The 23,602-nt window shown below is 56.8% G+C and overlaps 8 protein-coding genes across 8 annotated transcripts; 5 read left to right on the top strand and 3 right to left on the bottom strand.

Annotated features, from left to right (window-relative positions):
• Positions 1-64: 64 nt before the first annotated feature.
• Positions 65-1,173, top strand: GMORB2_6947 (dehydrodolichyl diphosphate syntase complex subunit NUS1; the record flags this gene model as incomplete). Its single annotated transcript, XM_035468912.1, has 3 exons — positions 65-160; positions 235-637; positions 698-1,173. The coding sequence occupies 3 exons, from the start codon at positions 65-67 to the stop codon at positions 1,171-1,173; spliced, it is 975 nt and encodes a 324-aa protein (XP_035321292.1).
• Positions 1,174-2,343: 1,170 nt separating this feature from the next.
• Positions 2,344-4,023, top strand: GMORB2_6946 (protein disulfide-isomerase A1; the record flags this gene model as incomplete). Its single annotated transcript, XM_035468911.1, has 3 exons — positions 2,344-2,485; positions 2,582-2,798; positions 2,874-4,023. The coding sequence occupies 3 exons, from the start codon at positions 2,344-2,346 to the stop codon at positions 4,021-4,023; spliced, it is 1,509 nt and encodes a 502-aa protein (XP_035321291.1).
• Positions 4,024-5,132: 1,109 nt separating this feature from the next.
• GMORB2_6945 (uncharacterized protein) lies at positions 5,133-5,631 on the bottom strand (the record flags this gene model as incomplete). Its single annotated transcript, XM_035468910.1, has 3 exons — positions 5,133-5,210; positions 5,293-5,416; positions 5,474-5,631. The coding sequence occupies 3 exons, from the start codon at positions 5,629-5,631 to the stop codon at positions 5,133-5,135; spliced, it is 360 nt and encodes a 119-aa protein (XP_035321290.1).
• A 1,052-nt stretch (positions 5,632-6,683) lies between these two features.
• GMORB2_6944 (putative kinase, aminoglycoside phosphotransferase (APT) family) lies at positions 6,684-8,028 on the bottom strand (the record flags this gene model as incomplete). The annotated part of the gene is made up of 4 exons (XM_035468909.1): positions 6,684-7,244; positions 7,314-7,571; positions 7,643-7,813; positions 7,930-8,028. 4 exons carry the CDS (start codon positions 8,026-8,028, stop codon positions 6,684-6,686), a joined length of 1,089 nt encoding a protein of 362 aa, XP_035321289.1.
• Positions 8,029-8,424: 396 nt separating this feature from the next.
• On the top strand, positions 8,425-9,379 carry GMORB2_6943 (zinc finger HIT domain-containing protein 1; the record flags this gene model as incomplete). Its single annotated transcript, XM_035468908.1, has 2 exons — positions 8,425-8,677; positions 8,742-9,379. 2 exons carry the CDS (start codon positions 8,425-8,427, stop codon positions 9,377-9,379), a joined length of 891 nt encoding a protein of 296 aa, XP_035321288.1.
• A 551-nt stretch (positions 9,380-9,930) lies between these two features.
• Positions 9,931-12,596, top strand: GMORB2_6942 (threonyl-tRNA synthetase; the record flags this gene model as incomplete). Its single annotated transcript, XM_035468907.1, has 4 exons — positions 9,931-10,065; positions 10,251-10,332; positions 10,429-12,285; positions 12,442-12,596. 4 exons carry the CDS (start codon positions 9,931-9,933, stop codon positions 12,594-12,596), a joined length of 2,229 nt encoding a protein of 742 aa, XP_035321287.1.
• Positions 12,597-17,388: 4,792 nt separating this feature from the next.
• On the top strand, positions 17,389-19,670 carry GMORB2_6941 (WD domain, G-beta repeat; the record flags this gene model as incomplete). The annotated part of the gene is made up of 2 exons (XM_035468906.1): positions 17,389-18,507; positions 18,612-19,670. The coding sequence occupies 2 exons, from the start codon at positions 17,389-17,391 to the stop codon at positions 19,668-19,670; spliced, it is 2,178 nt and encodes a 725-aa protein (XP_035321286.1).
• A 1,725-nt stretch (positions 19,671-21,395) lies between these two features.
• Positions 21,396-23,344, bottom strand: GMORB2_6940 (Exo-beta-1,3-glucanase, GH17 family; the record flags this gene model as incomplete). Its single annotated transcript, XM_035468905.1, has 2 exons — positions 21,396-23,029; positions 23,188-23,344. The coding sequence occupies 2 exons, from the start codon at positions 23,342-23,344 to the stop codon at positions 21,396-21,398; spliced, it is 1,791 nt and encodes a 596-aa protein (XP_035321285.1).
• Positions 23,345-23,602: the final 258 nt, after the last annotated feature.

Genomic DNA, 23,602 nt, shown 5'->3' with positions numbered 1-23,602 from the left:
ATCGTGCTGTGCCATCCAACGTCTTCTGTCAGCCAGCCTCTCGAGGCTTCCATAATCGCCCACCATGCCCTTGTCTGCCCGAGATTTGAAGGTCTACAGGGCCGATGAAGCCCATGACCACAAGCTCCTCAGCGATGCGGATAAGCGACGCATCATGAGGGTAAGAGCATAGCAATCCAAACAAGCGCGTCATGCATGATGTGAACAGCTATACTGACGACATGCCTCGCGCAGAATGCTTTGCCGGAGCTGAGCCAACCCAGAATATCGAACAAGTCGGGCGACCAGCAGCGGTCGTCACGTCTAGGCATCCGCAAGTTTGCCTGGACCCAGGTCCATGTGTTTGTTTTGACCATCCTGCACGGGATCTTCTCGCTCTATATTCGGATTCGCCAGTCATGGAACATTGTCTGCTACCAGGTGTCCTCGGTGCTGTACTACCACCACGCCACGCCGCAGTACATCCAGAGGGATGTCATGAACCTGAACAAGAAGCCCAAGCACCTCAGCGCCATCCTCAAGTCGGAGAACCCGAGGGTGACGGCCGACCTCGACCGGCTGATCGACGAGACGGCCGAACTAGCTACCTGGTGTGCGTGTGCACACATTCCCATGCTGTCTATATACGAGAAGACGGGTAAGTCGGGACGAAAGAGAAGACAGGGCAACCAGAGCACGGTCTGACGAAACTCCACAGGTATTCTCAAGAAGCACATGCCCCGCGTCTACGAGGCCACGATCCAGAAGCTTGCCTTTTACTACGGCGGCGAGCACCCGACTCTCTCGGTCTCGTCCCCCCACAGGGAAGGCTACTCGTCCACGGATGTTAACAGCACCCTTGGCCACCTGAGACTCCACCTCATCTCGGCTCAGGACGGGAGGGAGTCGGTCGTCGACCTCACGAGGACGCTGGCCGAGATGTCACAGAAGGGCAAGCTGTCCCCCAAAGATATCACCCTGGAGCTGGTCGATAACGAGCTGTCCGAGGGGATAATGTCCGAGCCGGACCTGCTCATCCTCTTCGGACCCAACGTCCAGCTCTCTGGGTACCCGCCGTGGCAGATCCGTCTCACGGAGATCTTTTGCCTCAAGGATAATGAGTCCTTCGGTTACCAAGTCTTTCTCAAGGCTCTGCGTAACTTTGCCAGCGCTCAGATGAGAAAGGGGAAATAAGTGAAAAAAGGGGAGATGCATCTGGCGAAGGGTGCATAGAATTGCTTATCGGGTGGGAAAAGGACACAGGGCACGTACCAAGAGACTGCTCTCTTCTTTGTTTCTTCTATGTTGGGGTTTGCGACCTGGTGAGATATAATACCCTTTGTTGCTCTTTTTTTTCTTTCTTTTTCATGGCGTCATCTTGCTTCATCCTGTCCCTCCTGGACGGCAGTGTCACACCAACACTACTGTTACTAGTAATAAAAGACACTTTAAGACTGCATGCGTACCACTACCATGAAGTGAACGATACGTGCTTCTGGCATCTACCAAATCGCACATACTTGTAATGCTAAGAAATAGAAATACGTGTCATCACTCTTTTTCGATACTAGTCGGGTAGATTGCGACGTGGACGAAGAAGCAGAAACAGAAACAGCAAAGAGTGACGTGAAGCCACGTTTAGTTGGTTGATCGGACCGAGGAACGGAATTTGGGATGGGGGGGGGGGGGGTTGGGGTTAAGATCACAATGTGGCGTGGTGTATGGGAGGCAAAGCAGGTAAAGAGTGCGGGTTAAGCGATATGCGTCGTACCTCGTTACGCGCCTAGGGGCCGTTCGCCATTCAGAGGACCACCTAGCGCGCTCCCCACATACGTCTAGTAGGTAATGATAAAACGAGTGCACCACCGTACCGTTCCTCCGTAGGCTCCGTCCAGCTGGAGACCGGTAATATGGGAACGGGTGACAAAAGAAGGTGACACTTGTTCTCTTCGGCCCACCACCCACGAGTGCTCTGCGACGCCTCACGCCAGCCCACTGTTTACAGCGGAGGAGTACGCCCGTAAGGAGCAGGCCTTATCCACCAGCTTCAGGATCGCTGGCTCAGTTCCCGTCTGCCGCCTCCACCTGTCCTTCCCAAGTCTGATCAGTAACCACATTGGCCAGTGACAGATGGCCACTGGCTGAGCAACCCCCCCGAAAAAGCCCAGCCTTGTGCGTGGAAAGGTACAAGTGGCTACAAAATCTCCCAGCTGTCCTCTACGTCTCGTTTTGCTGCATCATCCCCCCTCCCCCCCCCCTCTCTCTTTCATTCTTCCATCCTCTTTCCTCGTCCCCCTTTCGTATAATCCCGGTTGTGCTTCGGAGCATCTCCTTCTCTGTCACCGGATCACAAACGCAGCCACAATGCTTCACAAGCAGCTTGCCTACGGCCTCATGGCCGTACTCGCGTCTATGGCGAACGCTGAGGGAACGTCCGATGTTCACCAGCTGACCAAGGACACCTTTGACGACTTCATCAAGGCTAACGATATTGTCCTCGCAGAGTGTAAGTTACTCTTGACTACCGCATGGATCGACGCACACGATTCTTCTCCGGCATGCTAGCGTGTGCAGCTGGCTGACCGATGCTGGTGTCGTACAGTCTTCGCTCCCTGGTGCGGCCACTGCAAGGCCCTCGCCCCCGAGTATGAGATCGCCGCCACTTCTCTCAAGGAGAAGGACATCAAGGTCGCCAAGATTGACTGCACCGAGGAGGCCGAACTCTGCAAGAGCCAGGGTGTCGAGGGATACCCTACCCTCAAAGTCTTCCGTGGCCTCGACGATGTCAGCCCCTACACTGGCCAGCGCAAGGCTCCTGCGTAAGTTTCCTAGGTGTTTCCCGGACGGGAAGTGGGCGGGGGCGAAACAGGAGGCTGATGCGATATTGCCTACAGCATCACTTCGTACATGGTAAAGCAGTCCATGCCCGCCGTATCCGTCCTGACCAAGGACACCCTCGAGGACTTCAAGACGGCCGACAAGGTTGTCCTCGTCGCCTACGTCTCCGAGGATGACAAGGCCTCGGCCGAGGCCTTCTCCAAGGTCGCCAGCTCTCTCCGCAACGATTACATCTTTGGCAGCGTCGGCGACGCTGCCGTTGCCGAGGCCGAGGGTGTCAAGGCCCCCGCCATCGTCCTGTACAAGGACTTTGACGAGGGCAAGGACGTCTTCACCGACAAGTTCGAGGAGACGGCCATCGCCACCTTCGCCAAGACGTCGGCCACCCCCCTCATTGGCGTCATCGGTCCCGAGACGTACGCCGGCTACATGTCTGCCGGTATCCCCCTGGCCTACATCTTTGCCGAGACTGAAGAGGAGCGTGAGTCGCTCGGCAAGGCCATCCGCCCCGTGGCTGAGAAGTACAAGGGCAAGATCAACTTTGGCACTATCGACGCCAAGGCTTTCGGCGCCCACGCCGGCAACCTGAACCTCAAGGGCGACAAGTTCCCCGCCTTTGCCATCCAGAACACCGAGGACAACCAGAAGTTTCCGTTCGACCAGGATTCCGACATCACCCTCGACGCCATCACCAAGTTCGCCGACGACTTTGTCGCCGGCAAGCTTGAGCCCAGCGTCAAGTCCGAGCCCATCCCCGAGACCCAGGAGGGTCCCGTCACGGTCGTCGTCGCCAAGAACTACGCCGACATCGTCCTCGACGACACCAAGGATGTCCTGATTGAGTTCTACGCCCCCTGGTGCGGACACTGCAAGGCCCTGGCCCCCAAGTACGAGGACCTCGCCTCGCAGTACGCTGCCAGCGACTTCAAGGACAAGGTCGTCATCGCCAAGGTCGACGCCACCCAGAACGATGTCCCCGACGAGATCCAGGGCTTCCCCACCATCAAGCTCTACCCCGCCGGTGACAAGAAGGCTCCCGTCACCTACAAGGGCCCCCGCACCATCGACGACCTCATCAAGTTCGTCGAGGAGAATGGCAAGTACAAGGCCAACGCTTCGCCGGCTGCCGAGGAGGCTGCCCCCGCCGCCACCGGGGAGACCAAGGAGGAGACCAAGGAGGATAAGGAGAAGCACGATGAGCTGTAAGAAGGCATAAATAGCCATATTATGAGTAGCAAGAAGGAACCATGTGTACTAGCGTGAGATGACATGTTACTGGCAGAGCCTCTTTTCTTTTTTCTTATGACTTTTCTCTCTCTCTCTCTCTTTTCGGTCTCTTTTCTAATTTCCTTGACTTTTTGTTTTGTTTGCTCAAATCATATGGGCGCTAGGATATCATCCTATTATCCACCACCTTTGTTTCCCCTTATTGTGACTTGGGTTCCAGGAAACTCGCTGGGATTCCCTACGGTCAGTTCGCCAGAGTAATGATAACAATGTGTTTTTTTTTTTTCAAATCTTTACACCATGATCATGAGAAAACACAGAAACGATTCCACCAATAGGGTCAAGTCATTAGCAGAGGGATGTATATCGTGCGCTTTGGGTCAATCGTGCAATGGCTGGTGCCTTTTCGAGAAACCTCAAACCCTCCGCTCCCGCACCGCCTCACCAATAGTGAAAGTACAAGCTTGAGCCAGTGGAAGTAAAGACAGCCTTGAGCCCTCGTCAGTAGAGTGGGGAAGGCATAGAAAAGTATTTGCTTTGTCGTGTTACAGATATCTTGTTTTGATCCCCTCAGTTATCTGTCCGTCCTCTACCTATTGTCTGTCTGCTTCCGATATGATACAGATGAGCAATAAAAAAAACAGAATAAAACAAAATAAAAAAAGAGAAAAGCAAAGGAAAGGAAAGGGAAGGGAAGGAAGAGAGGAAAGCTAAAGAAGGAAAAAAGGACCATGCCGATGGGTCTTGGTAATTCGTCTGGTATAGCTCCCGGGAAGGTCAGCCGAGAGGCTGTCGCACCATGGGAAAGACGTGCGTTCTGCCCATGCGCCCAATTCGCAACCTCCGTCATACCGCATCCCCTCTCCCTTACCCATCGACGAGAACAGCTCAGTTTGTAAACTCATGGTGTTAATTCACATATTGCGCGCATCAACCCCCTCCTTCCCTTGTGCTGTTCCGAAATTCCCCGATGGACCGGTATTTTTACTGTGTTCCTCTTTCCGAAAAGTAATTGATGTGGTGTGAGTGCGAGTGTGTGTGTGTGTGTGTGTGTGTGTGTGTGTGTGTGTGTATGCTGTGTGCTGTGCCTATTTCTTCTTCTCCACCAAGCGTTGCTCAAGGTTCTGAACGTAGCTGGTGAGACGGGAGACGGAGGCTTGCAGAGTCTATATCCGGGGGGGAAGGTCAGTCGTTAGCTCTGTACGTCGACAAGATGGCATGGGAGGGATGAGATGGAAAGGGACATACGTAGATATCCTCGCTGAGGAGATCGTTGGACGTCTTGTACTCGCCAATCAGGTAGGTGTAGACGACGCTACCGGACAGGGCGGTACCGAGGAGGAAGCCGAACAGGCTGTTGATGGTAGAAAACCTGGTTAGCTTGACTGCTCGGAGCCTTGCGAGATGGATTGACGGATATGCAACTCACCTTCCACGAAAGGCACCCACGGGCCTCTTGGCTGGCAGAGGAGCGGAAACGTGAGGGGCGGCGGCGGCAACGCCGGCCATGCGTCGCGTAGAGGTGTGGAAGGGACGGGTGGCAAGCATGGCGGCGCGAGGGCCGAGCTGTCTCGAAGCTGAGAGCATTATGGGGGAGAGGTGAGTTCTTTTGAAGTTCTCGTTGTTTTTCCGAAGGCGAGAGGTGAGGGTGATGAGGTGGAAAACGCAAAGAGAGAGGGGGTTTTTTTTTGAGGAAGGTGTAGAAAGAGGGTTGTGAGGGAAAGAGGAGAGAGTGTGAGTCGCAAATGAAGCTTTCGTGGTGGTGGTGGTGGTGGTGGTAGTTCCGACCGGCTGTGGCTCGGGTCAAGTGGGAAAATGGGTAGTGTCCACTCGCGTCTCTCTCTCCGGCTAATGCTCTTGCTCTCCTCCCGCTCGGTCTCTCTCTCTTCCTCCCTCTCCACCATTGGAATCAATCCGAATACGTACTACAGTCAGATATACATCCTGGTACATCTGTCGGTAACTCTGTAACTCCTACCGCTGATTGGGGGAAAATGCCTCCCCACAAATTGACCCCAGCCCCAAGTTGGAGCACACGCACACAAGCAGAGCCTGTCCCGTCTTAGCACCTCGTAATACACGTCACGGAAAGAGGGCGAGGGACCTTCTCCTTCTCCGCTTTCCCACCCTCTCTCCGCACTTTCCTTCTCAGGTGACCCTTTTTTTATTTATGAGGGGGTGGAGGACTGATGGGGAGGGGGAGGGGAGAGAGAAGGGGCCGAAGTGGTAGGGGGCCTTGGATTGGTAATAGTAGAGATGTCATTGTCTTTTGACTTGTTTACGGGTAGACACTCTTACTTCTTCTCTTCTTCTCTTCTCTTCCCTTCCTTTTCCTTCCCCTCTACACATGCGTACCTTACCTATTCGGTTTCACATCTTGGTGACCTTTTGTCGCCCGTAGTATTGGCCCCTGCATGGGGGTTTCCCCATTCTGAATGTACTCCTCGTACGAGTATACGTACCCATTTCCTGTTTTTTTCCCCCCTCCTTTGAAGGGAGGGGCAGTGAACGTTACTTGTACATGTTGAGAAGGTCAAGAACAAGGGGGGGGTGGCATGATTCTTCTACCAAACTGCATATGCAGTGTAGTAGCATTCGCTGCTGTTATTGCTGCTCCTTGCTGCTGCACGGCCAATTGATCAGAGCTTCGTCTTTGCTACCGCTCCTGCCGTCGATCTTCTCTCCTCCACCATATTCCATGCCAAAACTCCCAGACTCGGGAAGATGGTGGCATATCTCTTTGCCTGAGCGCTCGAAGCCTGCTTCCTCACCACCCTGGCCGCGATGCCCTGAGCGATGGCCGACAGACGGAAGATGGAAAAGGCCTTGGCCCAGTCAGCCTCAGGTCTCGGATCCCACCCCGCCACGTCGGCGTACCAGCCCATGAGGGCGTCGGGCGAGGGCAGGCCGGGAGACGAATCCGACGGGAAGAAGCCTGGAGTCATGTAGTAAGGGTTCATCATGTTGGCCAGGTCGGACAGCGGGTGGCCGATGGTGCTCATCTCCCAGTCCAGCAGGCCAATCACCTCGGGCTTGTCCCTGTGGAAGACGATGTTGTCTATCTTGTAGTCGCCGTGCACGAGTGTCGCCCGATCGCGCGGCTGGTTTGCTTTGTCGCCAAAGAAAGCGAGGAGGGAGTCTATGTGTGGGATGGCCCCTACCGACTCTTTCGTTTCCGCGTCAACGACGTTTGCTTGAGACTGATTCGAGTTGAGTCAGGAGTGCGGTCAGAGAGAGAGGGGGGAGGAGAGAGGATGCGAAGAGCATACGAGACTGATTTGCTTCCAAGTCGCCAGCTGTCTGTCGTAGAAGCCAGAAGTCTGCCCGAACGACTGCAGTCCGAGCTTGGTGTAGTCTACGCGGTGCAGCTTGGCCAGAGTGTGCACCGCCGCTTGCCACAGCCGAGACCGCTCCTCGGCAGAGGATGCGTCTGGGATCGAAGGGTCCTCGAATATGCGTCCGTCGAGGAATTCCATGATGTAGAAGGCCGTCCCGATGACGGACTCATCTTCGCAGAGGCAGTATGCCTGGAGAGCGTCAACACGTGCGGGAGAGGGGTAGAGGGGAAGGGTGTGATAAGATGAGCGATCCCACTCACCTTTGGTACCGGGACATCCGTAGGCCCCAGAGCAGATATGATGCGATACTCTCGCTCAACCTTGTGCGCGGACTTGGAAAGAAGTCTGCCCGGGGGCTTCTTTCTCAACACGTATTTCACCCCGTCGGGGCTTATGAGCTGGTATGTGGGATTGGATTGGCCATAGCCAAACTGTTTTCACCCGGAAACCCATTGTCAGCATGCATCTATCTTCCTCCGTCTCCATATACCGACGTCTCTTCTTGAACAGTGGTATATGGACTTGACGAGAGGGGCCGAGGACATACCTGCTTCACCTCCAACGGAAGTCCAATCTCGGGAATTTTCTCTCCGATGTACCGTTGCAACGCCTCGACATCAATCGGCTGACGTACTGCTCCAGCCATAGCGGTCAACGTTGGCGATATAACTATTCTGGGCTTCCAAAAGGATCTCGGTCCTGATGGCAAATTGCAGGGGAAGAAGAGAAAGATTAGAAGACAGGGACAAAACACGGTGATAACGTTGCTGCCGATCTACGTCGTAACTTATTGCTGCTAAGCTGGAGCAGTTGCCAAATCCAGGATTGCCTCGGCACATACAGGACCTGGAGGGACTCTCGGGCGAGGGATACCGGTATCCACCCTCTCAGCGTCGTGTGGGGAAGCGAGGTTGCTGTGTCATCATTCAAATTGTTCCCTTTTTTTCTTTTTCTTTTGTTTCTTACTGCCAGATTCACAAGCGCGTCTCCGATCTCTCTTGTGCTTAATTTAATACCTTCGCTCTGGCCCCACATCATCATAATGAACAACTTTGGCGTCGTCGAAATTGCCAGTCTAAAGACGTCCTTAGCCCCGGGATGGGCCTACGTCCCCGACACACGAGCACATCCCACAGGCGCCTCGCAGGGAAGCCGCAAGCGGGCGAGGAACGCGCCAGCCGGGCCGAGCATAGACGACCTCACGGCCCGACAAGAGGTCCGCATACGAAAGGAAGTCGAGGCCCTCGAGCGGGACGGCAACAAAGATAATACCATTCCGGTTGTGGGACACAAATGTGAGCTGCCCCTCCCCTTCTCTTTCTCTGCTAGCTCCGGGTGTGACGGCAATGCTGACGGCAGCGACAGCACAGGGAAAGACCAGTGCCGTCCGAAGAATCCTGCAGTCCCAAAAGACCTTTGCCAACCATCTAGACGGCTTCCTAGCCCATCAGCAAGCCGAGGCAACAGCTGCCGCTGCCGCCGCAGCCAGCGCAAACAGCAGACGAGCAGGCGGTGGTCACGGCAAGAACCCTCCTCCCGCCGCCGCCCCCGTCCCGGACCGGCACGGCACGCCCACAGCAGATGCTCCCACGGCGACGAAGGCTGAGACGAGCCACGATTTGGGCCGTTCGCGCCCCGAGCCGAAGGGGTCGCTGCTCGCAGACACGTACAGCACCTCTCGACCCGAACCAGACCTGGCCGGGAAGGGCCTAGGCGAGGAGGACGCGGACCTTGGCGAGGGAGGCCCGCTGCTCGTATCGCGCGTGCCCGAGGTACCGTCGGACAAGGAGTTGGGGGAATTGCTGGCGCACCCGCCGTTGACGTACCTTGAGGCCAGGGGCTCGTGGGACGGGAACGGCAAGCCGCCGCAGAGGGTGTTCTGCGAGGTGTGCGGATACTGGGGCCGGGTGCGGTGCATGAAGTGCGGTACACGGGTGTGCGCGCTCGATTGCCTCGACACGCATCGCGAGGAGTGTGTGACGAGGTATGGGCTTTGAGTACGAGAACAGCGAGAAGATTTCCAGGCGTCTTGGTCTTGTATGGGAAGGAGACGATACCCAGCCACTTACTGCATGGTGGCTTTCATACGGCATATGTGGACAGATACTAGTTTTACCAGTGCTCAACCATCTCGCCCACGCGGCTCACCACAGGGTCCTGTTTCTGCGAGATTGGGATGGCAAGCCCTACGGAGACTGCTACTGATATCAGGGCAGAAGACGCCGGCGCGTATTGATAATTGAATGGTGAATGTATCGCGATGATCATCTTCCTAGCAGTTTTCTCGGCATAATCACATGCCGAAGATCTACCGTCTTTGTGTGGTGGTCGGGGGACCATCGGCGGTGGTGTGGTGGTGGTGGTGGGGGGGTTTTGCATGAAATTCGTGCGTGACTCAACCAGCCCGCCCCCCCACCTTTCGCCCAATTGCCCCTCCATTCTACACGAGTACTCGTACTTTTCAAAGATTGAAGCAAAGACGATCGAACCCTATCACCAACGGCAAGTTGCCAGAGTACCGCAATACCTGCCGCCATCTCTTCTCAGCATGTCGTCCCAGCAAGCCGACGCCCCGAAGCCGGCGGCCGACGCTGCCTCGGCCGAACAGCAGAGCCTGCCTTCGCGGCCGGCCAAGCAACCCAAAGAGAAGGCTGCCAAGGGTGGAAAGAAGGAGAGCCTCGAGGTAAGCGCGGGAGACGGTGGGCGGAGAGCGGTGGGCGCTGCGATATACGGGAGGGGGGGGGGGGGGGGGGGGCCGATATCCAAGGACGGTCAAGGGGAAGAAGGGAGAACGAGACGAAGGAAAGGCGGCATGGAAAGAGCGAAGAGAGGAAACGTTGGCTAATGGCGGGGTATCGTGCATCGTAGCTGCCTACCCTCCCCGAATTCATCAAGCACCGTGTCGACCTCTTTGACAAGATCAAGGCGAGGAACGACGCCGAGCTTGCCGGTTCGTAGAAGTCCCCCCTCTTTGCCTACGAGATGCGACGACAACGCACCCCGCGCGCCGAACGATGCTGACAAGAAATGTGACCTCGACGAACAGCCAAGCCCCGCGAGGAGATCACCATCTCGCTCCCCAACGGCAAGGAAGACAAGGGCACTGCATGGGAGACCACGCCCGGGTCCGTCGCCAGGGGCATCTCCAAGTCTCTGTTCGAGCGCACCATCATCTCCCTCGTCGACGGCGAGCTGTGGGACCTCGTCCGGCCGCTTGAGAAGAGCTGCAAGCTCGAGTTCCTCGACTTCGAGCACCCGGAGGGAAAGAAGGTCTTCTGGCACTCGTCTGCTCATGTCCTGGGCGAGGCCTGCGAGAAGCGCTTCGGCTGCTACCTGTGCAACGGCCCCCCCACCGAGGACCCCCCCGGTTTCTACTACGACATGGCCAACATGGACGGCAGAGTCATCGCCGAAGAGGACAAGAAGGCTCTGGAGAGCCTGTCCAGCTCCATCATCAAGGAGAGGCAGCCGTTTGAGCGTCTGGAGATGACCAAGGAGGAGCTGGTCGAGATGTTCCGCTACAGCAAGTACAAGCTCCACTTCATCAACCAGCGCGTCCCCGAGGGCACCAAGAGCACCGTGTACCGCTGCGGTCCCCTGATCGACCTGTGCCGCGGCCCCCACGTGCCGCACACGGGCAACATCAAGGCCTTCTCCGTCCTCAGAAACTCGGCCGCCTACTGGCTAGGCAACAGCGACAACGAGTCGGTCCAGCGAATCTCGGGTATCTCGTTCCCCGACAAGAAGGCCCTGGACGAGTACAAGACGTTCCTCGCCGAGGCGGCCAAGCGCAACCACCGAAAGATTGGGCAGGACCAGAAGCTCTTCTTCTTCGACGAGGTGTCGCCGGGATCTACCTTCTGGCTCCCCCACGGCACCCGCATCTACGGCTCGCTCATGACGCTGATGCAGGAGCAGTACCGCAAGCGCGGCTTCCAGGAGGTCATGTCGCCCAACATGTACAAGTCGGACCTGTGGAAGACGTCGGGCCACTGGGGTCACTACGCCGAGAACATGTTCACGTTCGAGGTGGAGAAGGAGACGTTTGGGCTCAAGCCCATGAACTGCCCCGGCCACTGCAAGATCTTCTCCCACTCGGACGTGACGTACAAGGACCTCCCCTGGAGGATGGCCGACTTTGGCGTCCTCCACCGGAACGAGTTCTCCGGCGCCCTGTCGGGTCTCACGCGCGTGCGCCGCTTCCAGCAGGACGACGCCCACATCTTCTGCACGGTCGATCAGATCGCGGAGGAGATCGGGGGAGCGTTCGACTTCCTGTACTCGGTCTACGGCCTGTTCGGCTTCACCTTCAAGCTGAAGCTGTCGACGCGTCCGGAGAAGTACATTGGCGACATCGGCATCTGGAACATGGCCGAGGACAAGCTCCGCCAGGCCCTGGACGGCTTCGTCCAGAAGATCGGCTCCAAGTGGGAGGAGAACCCGGGAGACGGCGCCTTCTACGGCCCCAAGATCGACATCACCGTCTACGACGCCCTGAGGCGCGAGTTCCAGTGCGGAACCATCCAGCTGGACTTCAACCTGCCCCAGCGCTTCAAGCTCCGCTACGTCGCCGGCAAGGACGAGAAGCTGCCCGAGACGGCGGCCAAGGACCCCGACCTGCCCCAGGGGTACGGCCGTCCCGTCATGATCCACCGAGCCGTCCTGGGCAGCTTCGAGCGCATGATCGGCATCCTCACCGAGCACTTTGGCGGCAAGTGGCCCTTTTGGCTCAGCCCCCGCCAGATCCTGGTCGTGCCCGTCATGCCCAAGCTCAACGACTACGCCAAGGAGATCCAGTCCATCTTCCACGAGAAGGGCCTGTACATTGACATTGACACCAGCTCGAACACTTTCCAGAAGAAGATCCGTACCGGTCAGCTGGAACAGTACAACTTCATATTTGGTATGCTCATCACACCCTCGTCCTCGATACCTTGTCTTCTCTCTCTCGTCTCCGCCTCTTTCCCTTCTTCTTCTTCTTCTTCCCTCTCTTCCTCCCCCCTCTTATCCATGTCTTCGATCGGGAGGAAGCGCGGCGGATGCTAACTCTCCAATATAGTGGTCGGTGGTGAGGAGCAAGAGTCTCGCACCGTCAACATCCGTAACCGCGACGACCAGGCCACGCAGAACAAGGGGGAGCTGGTTCCCCTCCAGGATGCCCTGGATAAGCTGTTGAAGCTCAAGGAAGAGAGGAGGCTAGAGAACAAGCTCTAGTTTTTTTTCCAAGGCGAGGGACATGTGGATAATAGAAGAAGCAGAAACAGAAAAAGCTATATAAAAAGTGTTGAATCAGACGTTTAGTCGACTGGCGATTTCCTCCCGGAAAATCGGCTACGATGTAGTAGCGTTATTCGACAGCGATGATGGTGTGCTCTGGTAACTTGATGCAGCTGAGAACATCTATTCTGCCAGTCCAGAATGACCCATGTTTTTTTTTTTTTTTGGTTCTCAATCCTGAAATGCTGTTCCCTGTTCTGTTGGGTGAGAGTCTCCCTTCATCCTGCCACTCGGACTCGTTTTCATGTTACAAGAGGCAGAGCTCGCACCTATCACTAGCAGTTAATATGATACAGACTACTACTACTACTTCCTTGGTCGAAACCTCGGTACTCTTTAGGGAGAATCCCAAATTTCCATCATATGTAGAGAGAGAGAGAGAGAGAGAGAGAGATCTGGGAAAGGAGGAGAAGAGAGAGGGGTCGACGCCCGGGCGCGGCAAAACATTGCTTCGCGACGTACGAACTTATCGGAGCATTTGCACGGTCAGTCGTGCGGCGATAATCAAAAGAAGAGCAAACGATTCCGGGGCGCATAGGTTGATGATGGCAAAAAGGCGCGATACAGAGAGTAGAGGTGATGTGGGCATCAAGGATGGGGCAGAGTCTGGGCTCTCTTATACGGGAGAATAGAAGGCATGCTAGAATATGACGTGGCTCAAGGATCTTACACTACCCGTGCTCTGCATCATCGTGTACTCTGAATAGCGTAGGCTTGAGAGAAGAAGAAGAAGAGAAAGGCTGAAAGGACAGCATGGCCGTGTGGTTGAGCCGATGAGCCGATCAGTCAATTCCCTCGCCTTATATGCCTTACGTGCCTTGTATGCATGCACGGTTGGCCCCGGCCCCCGAGGGGTGACGAGGGTTCATGCCGATCTCGGCCGTGTCTGATCCCAGTTGTCGACAACTTGACCGGAACCCGTCGAGCTACATGCTGCTTGGACTCGTGGGGGGGGGGGCACATGCATGTCTTGTCCTCCCCCTCTTCATCATCTTTCGTTCTCGTTCTCAGCTTGGATGTGCCCCGTCTCTCTCGTGTTCCGTGCCGATGGATATAGCCTATGACGGCCTAGGAGACTAGGGATATCTTGCCGTGTCTGACCTTCGTCTCTTGGACGGGCTGGTTGGCCATGTGGCCCCTGTTCCCCGGCGTCTTCTCCAGCATGCTGAATGTACCGGGGTCCAGGTACACAAGAAGGAGACATCTACACCTGTGGGAAGACGAAGTGAAGCGACGTATTACCCGTACACCGCCGTCGGCAATACCAGTCATTGGAAAAGATCAATGTAGCAATACTACGGAGTATACGCAGAACCATGGCGGTCACCGATACAGCTGGTACACGCCGCGAGGTGCCAACAACAACAACAACAACAACAACAACCCCGCAACTCAACGAGGATAAAGTTGTCGACTACATTGGACGAAAGTCGAGGAGGCCCGGATTGCAATGAGGATCAGAGCGGGCTCGAGAGGCTGGTGCTGATATTGTTCCGGTAAGCATTGGACATCGATACACATATGGCAATACCGGCAAGGCCAGGAGTCGGGTAGCCCGCAGGGGGGGTCGGAAGCAGAGGGGTGGAGGCAGAGGGGTGGAGTATCGAGTATCGCTCTGGTTGAGCTGATCACGATCGCCCCCATGCGTGAATAGGAAGGAGCTCGGGAAAGGAGAGGTTTCCGATCTCTGTGCCGGCTACGAGCACTCCACACAGCAGTGTACGGCGTAGCACGATGCATATGCGCACATGACAAGTCGGCGAGATCTGTGCCGGTTACGCAATACGGAGTGCTGGGCATGAGCGCTTCTTCCCTCTTGCGTGTGCCCGTGCCCGGCAAGGCGGGATAGGAGGAAGGGTCGGACGGCTGCTACGATCCGGTCAACCGACTCGGCGTTAGCAACGGTCGACGGAAGACGGGGCAGACGGGTTGTAGGACGGATGCACAATGCAGGCGGCCCAATGGGATGGATGCAGGTCGGCGCAACAGGAGAGCCGTCTGGTGCTTGCCCCGCTTAGCCTCTAGGGCCCTACGGAAACCGACCTCATGCATGAGAGCTCGTACCCGGTGGGTTTGGCTTGGACCTAGAGGGGCACAGCTGGTACGACGACGTGGTGGTTGCCACGGTCCGAGGTGCCAACCTTGGGGGGGGGGGGCGATGCCCGTGAGGGTGTTGGGGGTAAGACGGCGACCACCAACACGTACGAGCAGACGACGGATCCTGGACCGGAGGAGAGGAGTGATGGTGAGAGCCACGGCAACGTAGCCGCTCTAGCGTGATATGCAGTGACTACTGGAGAAGAGGTAGGGACAGGACAGGACGGAGACGGAGGGACGGTAGAGGGTGCGAGCAGGTGCATGCAGGTAGAGCGCGACGTATGCATCCGACATGATACTATTGCCAGCACCACCCGGATAATTGGTAACGCCCGTCTGCTCTGGGCCGTGCGCCTAGCGCCCTACCACAGATTGTAGAATATGACGGGACGGCAGGGGAGGGTTGTGAATGGGTAGAATGAGGTAAGGATATCAAAAAAAAAAAAGAGACAGGCGCAGGAGAGTGGCTTAGGGCAATCCAGTCGCGGTCCGTCCATTGCGGGTTAATCGATCACGATCGGTTTCGCCTTGTCTCTGTCGCATGTGTGTACTCGTGTACTCGTACTCGTACTCGGTAGGTTATTGTGACTTTCAACTTCTCTATATGTTTTGATGTATCTGTCGGTATCGTTCTCACACGCGTGCGTAGGTGCTGTAGATGATGCGGCTGCGTCAGCCCCTTCGAAGGAAGGGTCGCGGCAGCTGTATCGAACTGACCTGTTCTATATAAGGAGGAGGAGGAGGCCGTAGATAATACAGGCTACCTGATCTGACGATGTTTGCCTAGAGGCCTGAGGCTCGGGACCGGAACGGAACAACCATTGTGCGTCGTTTGCTAGTGTCTACGAGTATACAAACAGTATCCATACCATGCATGCGTATGTATGAGATGAACAACGTGACGAGTAGCGAATATTGACGGGTAACGAGCTGATAGCGTACTACCCATAGTACGTAGTATTCGTAGTATCAGTCGATACGCACCATTGCAGGAATCCATCACCGGTTTCCTCTGCCTTGCACGATTTAAAAAAAAAATAAAAGTACTTGCTTATTCCTTGCTGCCGGTTGTCGATCCGATGGCGGTCCCTCCCTGGCCGGCTCGTAAGCTGCGAGTACTACTCAGCTCGTGCCGCCTTCGAGTCAGCGGCGAACCTGTATCCTGGACATTGCCATACCCCATACCGTCCGGTACGCGTGTACGAGTACTGTCATCCTTCCCTCTCCCAACCGTCTTCTTGTAAGGCTCTGGCCAATGTGAGAACTTGGTGGCTTCGAGTTCCCGAACCCTCTTGCCATCCCGATGCGGTCCCGGTCCAATCGGGGGAGACGATGTGTGAGTGCGAGTGCGGATGTCTACGGGTTACAGTCTACGAGTAGCAGCAATATTACAAGTTGATCGTACTACAGCAGGAACCAGAGGGATCCTGCCAAGGACGTGATGCCGCCGCGCCCCCGCCCCCCCCCCCCCCCCCCCCCCCCCCACCAGCGTAGTCAGTCCGCTTACGTTCAGGAGGCAGTATCAGTACGAAAGTAGAGATTAGTGTGTATTACTACGGAGTTGAGACTAGTGCACGCTCTAGGCCGCCGCCTTTAAACCCCCATCTTTTCCGCCCGCGCCCATATCGAGCCTTGGGGATCATCTGTCTCGACTTCTTTTTTTTTCCCTTCTTTTTTCTTCTTTTTTTCTTCTTCTTTCTTTTCCCACCCACTACTGATACGATTACTATAACTGCTACTGCTACTGCTGCTACTGCTGTACCATCATCCGATCCCTGCAAGAGGAAGCTCCAAGAAACACGGCATCTTCCTCTTCCCGTCAACAATCAGGTATTATTTAGATGAGCAGCCAGTCCCCTCGAGGCTCAAGCAGCCAAGGCTCCAACGGTCAGACGACGGCATCGCACGAGCCACAAGCATACCCTGGTCCTGCCCTGCGCCCAGTCCCATCGACCCCTCCCTCCCTCCCTCTTCCTGCCGGACCCGCCCGCCAGTGACTCGAGCCGCATACGTTCAGCAAAAGAGCGAAGACGACGAACCGCACGACAAGTGAGACCTATATCGAGCAAGGGGAGGATAGATGCCAGAGATAGAGACCGAGAGGGAAGGACGCCTCATACACGCGAACTGGCAGACAAACACACGCGTACGCACGCATACACACATAGCACGCACGCATACACACATAACCCGCACGCATACACGCATACACGCTTACACACACGCATACACGCATACACGCATACACGCTTACACACATACACGCACACATACCGAGCGGTGACGACATACGATATATTTCACGATACGCACGACGCACACGACGTACCGGGTACTGGAAAAGACACCGTCAATCATCGCGCCTCTCGATATCTACAGAGAGTCTCTCGGTGCCCGTACACCGTACTCTCTCTTGAGCAGGCACACGCAGGCACGGGATAGGTTGCTGCGCGTACCCGGTCACATCTGTCGTCCTGTCGCCTGCGTCCCCTGCCGTTGGGCGCTGCTTGCCGCCGAAACTGCCCGGTCCTCGTAGGGCAGCAGTAGGCCGACGACCTGCTTGCATCCCAGCGATCCCGCCCTCCCGCAGCATGATCAGAGCGGGTGCTGCTCTGTGAGACCTGACCAGGCCATGCTGCCCGACAGCACAACTGCAGTAGCACCATCTGCATCACAGCTCTGGCTCGCCCACCAGAGCTATCAAGGAGACGCAGCATCGCCGCCCCACGACGGTCTATACGGTCGCCACCGCGACAGCGCAGACGACCACGACCACGACCACGACCACGACCACGACCACGACCACGACCACGACCACGCACGAGCCGGCCACGACAGCCCTGGCGGCCACCGTCGAAGCCTCCACGCCGCAGCAGTCGACCTTGAGCCGGAGGCGCTGCCGCCCGCCGTCCAGGACGGCGCTGCGGGTGCCTCGGTAGACCTGCACGGTGCGCGGGCCGCCCACGCCTCCCAGGCTGACCAGCGCACGCCCTCGCTGCCGCTCCCCCCGTCCACTCAACACGTCCCCTCCGGCTCCTGCCTCGCCGACCACGCGCCCGGGCACGACTGGCAGGCGACCGATGACGACGACATGAGCGATGAGGATGACGAGACCGGCGGTGCGGCCCTGTACGGCTCCGCCGTCGACGGGGGCTACCAACAGCAGCCCATGCCGGCCTTCTCCGCTTCCCCGTCCCAAGGCTCTGGGGGATACGGAGGCGGTCCGGACCCGGCCCCCGGGGCCCAGTCTGCGGGGGACGGCGGCCCTCCTCTCGGTCCAGTGCAGGCGGGTGCCGCCGCTGAGCAGCAGGCAGTCCAAGCTCTGCAGCCCTGGGCACCCCTCGATGAGCCGCCTCCCCCGTTCCCGGAGCAGCCGACGGTGGCTCCCCTCATGCCTGCAAACCCACCCGCTGCTGGCCCCGCCGAGGACGACCTCGGGCCTCTTATGCCGAGCAGCACCAACTCGATGATCCTCGGCTCCGTCAATGTCGGATTGGTCGATTTCCTTCGCCTCTGGGCTCACCAGGGACCTCTGTCCAACTCGAGAGGGCCCCCCCCTGAGATCGGCCGGATCCGCTGGCAGGCGGACCAGGCGGTCGACGAGGTCAGATATCCGCAGCTCGAGGGCGACCGCTGCGACCCGCAAGGGTTGAACTGGACAGACATGGGGACGACGAGGAACGCTGCCAGGGCGAGGAGGTATATGACGTATAGGAACTATGTGAATCACCAAGGTTCGGACCAGTGGGATGTAAGTCACATGCCCCCCCGCCGCCATTCCACTCTACTGCCACCCCGGGTGTGCATCCGTGCCGCCGCTTCGTGTCGTCTCTGACATCGATTGATACCGACCAGCTGAGCCGCGACGATGTGTGGATCCCGTCGTCCGAGAGTCACTTCCGGTTCCGGAAGATGATGATGCGCCGAGACGTCAGCCTTGCCCACTTCCAGCTGCGAAGCGTCGTCGCCTCGCCCTCCCGCTCGCAGATATACTACGCGTCCTCTGGGGGCATAAACCGGGTCAACCCCCTGACTCGGAAGACGGAGGTGGCCGTCAACCTGGGCGAGTTCCCCGTCTTCAGACGAGCCATAACGGCCCTCGACGCCACCGACGACGTGCTGGTGGGCGGCACGTTCAACGGGGACTTTGTGGTGAAGAATCTGCGCTCGCAGGACAAGACCAAGTTCTCCGAGGGCGCCATCACCGGGGGCGTCGTGGGCATCACGAACCACGTCCAGGTGCACTCTGCCCGGCGCTCCTCGGGCCCCGTCGCCGCCATCTGCAGCAACGACCAGGGCTTTCGGGTCCTGGACATACAGGCGGAGCAGTTCGTCTCCGACTTCCTGTACCGGTTCCCGCTCAACTGCTCGGCCGTCTCGCCCGACCGCCGCCTTCGGGTCCTGGTCGGCGACGCCAAGACGGTCACCATCACCAATGCCGAGACGGGCGAGACGGAGGTGGAGCTCAACGGCCACCGCGACTACGGCTTCTCGTGCGCCTGGTCCGACAACGGCCACACCGTCGCCACCGGCTTCCAGGACAAGAGCGTCAAGATCTGGGACAGCCGCAGGTGGACCGACTCGAGAGGCAGGCCAAGCCCGCTGACGAGCATATGGTGCGACATGGCGGGCGCTCGCGGGCTCGCCTTCTCACCCCTGGGAAGCGGGCAGCCCGTCCTGGTCGCGGCCGAGGAGGCCGACAACGTCAACATCATCAACGCCACCACGTTCCAGGAGAAGCAGACGTTTGACGTCTTTGGCGAGATCGGCGGCGTGTCCTTTGCCGATGAGGGTCAGGAGCTCAACGTCCTCGTGAGCGACGCTCACAAGGGTGGACTCCTGCAGCTCGAGAGATGCGGCTTGTCCAGGGGCGGGAGGATGCCATCGAGGATTGAACGCATTCCACCATTCTGACCATCTCTCTCTCTCTCTCTCTCCCTCGCACGCGTATTCTTGCCATCATTCTTCTCCTCTAGCCCTTTTTTTTCTGACACCTCTTTTTTTTCTCGACATATATACATTCTTAGCCATCCTTGGCAAAGCGGGGGGGGGGGGGGGGGGGGTCGGCCTCTGTTCTTCTATCACCGTGCCTGACTGAGACCTTGCTAGCCATACACACACACACAAGCTTCTCATCAACTCGAGTTCTTTTTTTTTCGATGGGGTCTCTTTCGACGAGTTACGCTTTCTTGCTTTCTATTCCTCTTTTTTTTCTGCTCTTCGCTTTTTCTTATACGCCGTCTTTCTCTTGTCCACCCAACAAAGCATAGCCAATATGACGCCCAAGGATGAAGAGGGGAGACGATATATATATATATCATATATATCGGATAGTACAAGTCAGATGGACCTCGGATCAGGATATAATACCGAGGATGGGAGGTCCTCTATTCTCTGGTTTTTCTTGCTTCTTTTCTTGCTTTTTTTTTCTTTACAGGTTGGCTGAAGGTTTTTCTTCTTTCTTCCAAGAATACCCACGTCTTGATTCTCATCTAGGGATTTTTCTTTTTATTCTTTTTCTTTATTATCTGATGCATTTACGGTGAGCAGGTATGGTTACTAGACGCATTAGTCAGCATTGTTTAGCGAATTCCATATGCCTTATCTTGCCTTCTTCTTTGCTCTTTTTTTTTTTGCTTTCATCCTTTTTTATATACAATGATACTTGTATATGAATGATACGAATGCATACGAGTTAGTTACACTGCCAGGTATTGAATGTTACTATCTCCGTACATCTCAGATGCACGTATTGCTACTGCTGGACGATGGCTTCTCAGATGCGTGTAAAAGGTGATAAAGATAATACTAAACAAGTTTTTTTTTTCCGGGGGGTAATAAAATAAATATGGAGATGAAGCTAAAATGAAAAATGAGATAAAAATAAAAATAAGAAAAGAAAGAAAGAAAATAAAAAATAAAAGAGAAGAAGAGGGAAAGACGAAAAAATAGGAAAATAAGAAAACACCCCAGAGGCTTGGGTTAAATTAAGGGGCGAGCGGGGCCTATACGGCTCAACATGAGGTCCTCGATACGAGTTGATATTGAATATTACTTCGCCTCAGCTTCACTTCAATACGAGTATCCATAAAGAGTATGTGTAGATCCATTTGCCTGCATAGAACAAGAACGGCCTTGTATACGCGGGGGGGGGGGGGGGGGGGGGGGGGGGGGTTCACACCCAGAAAGGTTCAAAACATGTTATATACATCATATACATCATCGCTACACACGGAGATTAGGAATAATACATGTCAAATGTCCTGGGAATGAAAAACGTCAATTGCTCTTCTCTGCTAAATGAATGGCCCGGGAAAGGCAAAAGAGCTCGTCGCGTAGAGCCAACCGGCGTAGCAAAAAGAAACGGACGAAAACATCTTCATTACAGGCTTGACATGATATTTATATGGATCGATTTTGTTTCTTTTGCACGGTAAAACAAATTGGTGAAATATAAGATTTTGAAAGAGAGAAAAAATAACGCACAACAAAAGGAAGGGATGTTTAAAAAAGAAAACCGCGAAAAAAAAGAATCCCTTCCCCCGTTCAGAAAGAGCCCCATCTCCTCAATACGTAAAATCGACGACAGAAAAAGCCTTGACAGGAGAGTCTGCCTTGTTTTTTCTTGCTCTTCTTCTTTTACAGGAGGCTAGAGAAGTAGGAGTTGACACCCCAGAACTGCTCACAGCCCTGAGGACCGGGGGCCTTCCACTTGTCGTCCTCGAAGGAGAAGAAGACGGTGCGGTCGCCGACCTTCTTGCGGATGTCGGTGAGGGCCTCGGCCTGCTCGGACTTACCGGGGCAGGCGCTGCCGAGGCAGGAGCCGCCGGTGGGCCAACCACACTCGAGGTTGACGGCCTTCTTGCCATCGCAGATCTTGTCGAGGATCGAGAGCTGGCCCTGGACGAAGGTGCCGGCGAGGGAGGCGAAGTTGGCGGCGTTGAAGAAGGGGTGGATGTTGGCGCCGGTGAAGTCGACGACGTCGCAGAGGGCGCCCGACGTGGACGGCTCCAGCCACGAGTCGAGGGTCTCGGCGATGGTGTAGGGGCCGGTGTAGTCGGAGCAGGCGGACTTGACGGTGGTGATGAGCTCGCGGAGCTCGGAGGCGGTGCAGTAGCCGTTCATGAGGGCCTCGTTGCCGACGACGAAGAGCTTGACCTGGTCCCAGGAGGCCCAGCTGGAGATGGCGTCGATCTGCTCCTTGACCTCGGGCGTGTCGGGGCTGCAGCCACTGGCCTTGACGAAGATGCCGATGATCATGTCGACGCCGTGCTTCTTGCAGGCGCTGCCGACGTTCTCGAGCGTGTCGCAGTCGGTCGAGTAGACGCGGACGACGTCGAAGCCGTCGGCCTTGATGGTCTGGATGTCGGAGTCGACCTGCTCGGCCGACTTGCACTCGCCCGTGGCGCCGACGTAGGGGGTGTAGGTGAGACCGTAGTGGTCGCCGGCTCCGCCGAAGCTGCCGGTGAAGCTGCCGCTGCTGCTGCCGCCGCCAGACGAGGGGGAGGGGGCGGCGCTGGAGGCGGAGGCGGAGGAGGAGGAACCGGAGGAGCCGCCGGAGCCGAGAGAGATGGAGAGATCGATCCCGCCGGCGGCCGCGCTGGAGGTGGTGGCGGCGGCGGAGGACGAGGCGGAGGCGACGGTGGTGGCGGCGGCAGACGGGGCCGGCTCGGAGGTGGCCACGGCCTCGATGACGGAGGTGGGCGAGGGGGCCTCGGAAGTGCTGTAGGGGCAGTAGGTGACGTAGTCGGTGTCGGTGACGGTCACGACCTGCTCGGGGACAGTGTAGGTTCCCGGGGCGTAGCTGGTCGGGACGGGGACCTGGACGTCGCCCTCGGTGGTGACGGTGGTGGTGATGGGGGCGATGGTGTAGGTGCCGGCCGAGGGGCAGACGTACTCGGTGCTGGTCACGATGCTGGTCACGACGCCGTCAGACACGGTGGTGGTGGCGACGGGGCAGGTCACGGTGGTGGCCGTCTCGACCACGGTCGTGACGCCTCCGAGGGTGTGGGTGCCGGCGGTGACGTGCGTGCTGGTGGCGCCGCAGACGGTCGTCGTCTCGCTCAGCGTCACGGTCGTGGCCGAGAAGGTGTACGTTCCCGGCGTGGGGCAGGTGTACTGCTCGGGGGTGGGGACGGGCTGCTTGAAGGTCGACGTCGGGGTCGGCGTCGCCGTCGTCGAGGGCTGGACCGGAGTAGGGGTGGCGACGGACACGGGAGTGACCGGCTTGGAGGACGAGCTGGTGCTGGTGGAGGGAGCAGGAGCAGGGACGACTGTTTTCCGTTTTGGCCTTCTGCGTCAGTCTCTGCCGTTCCCTTCTTCTCTCTGATGTGCTCGACTCGATCCTACCAGGGATCGAGTCGAGAGTGAGGGAGGGGAGAGGGGGGAGATGGAGGAAGGGGGGAGAGGGGAGAGGGAGGAAGAAACTCACGAGTAGCCTCCCCAGTGGTGGTGTAGTAGATGGTGGTGCATCCACAGCTCTCGGCCTCGACCTTCCTGTGAAGGAGCTCATGTCCGTGACGGTGGTTGATGGCGTTGGCACCGGTGGCCAGGGCGGCGACGGCGGCGACGGCGAAACCTCCCTTCATTGTTGCGAACTGTTGTTTTTTTTTCTCTCTCAAAGTATTACTTCTGTTATATGCCGTGAAAGAAGAAAAAAAAACCCGGTAGTTGGATCTTGTGCGTATATAGTAGTAACGAATGCCCGCTGAAAGAGTGAAGCGGTTGTGGATATGGTTGAGAGGGAGGGAGAAGGCAAAAGAAAGGAACGAGAAACCAAACGGCCGGAGAAGGCGAACAAGGCTCTCTTTTGATAGATTTGCGGGAAAGGGGGAATAGGAGGGGGG

This window comes from Geosmithia morbida (assembly GCF_012550715.1).
Source record: "Geosmithia morbida isolate 1262 chromosome Unknown scaffold_7, whole genome shotgun sequence".
Taxonomy (NCBI): domain Eukaryota; kingdom Fungi; phylum Ascomycota; class Sordariomycetes; order Hypocreales; family Bionectriaceae; genus Geosmithia; species Geosmithia morbida.
Note: the sequence above shows the minus strand (reverse complement) of the source record. Positions and strands in the feature narration are given on the sequence as shown.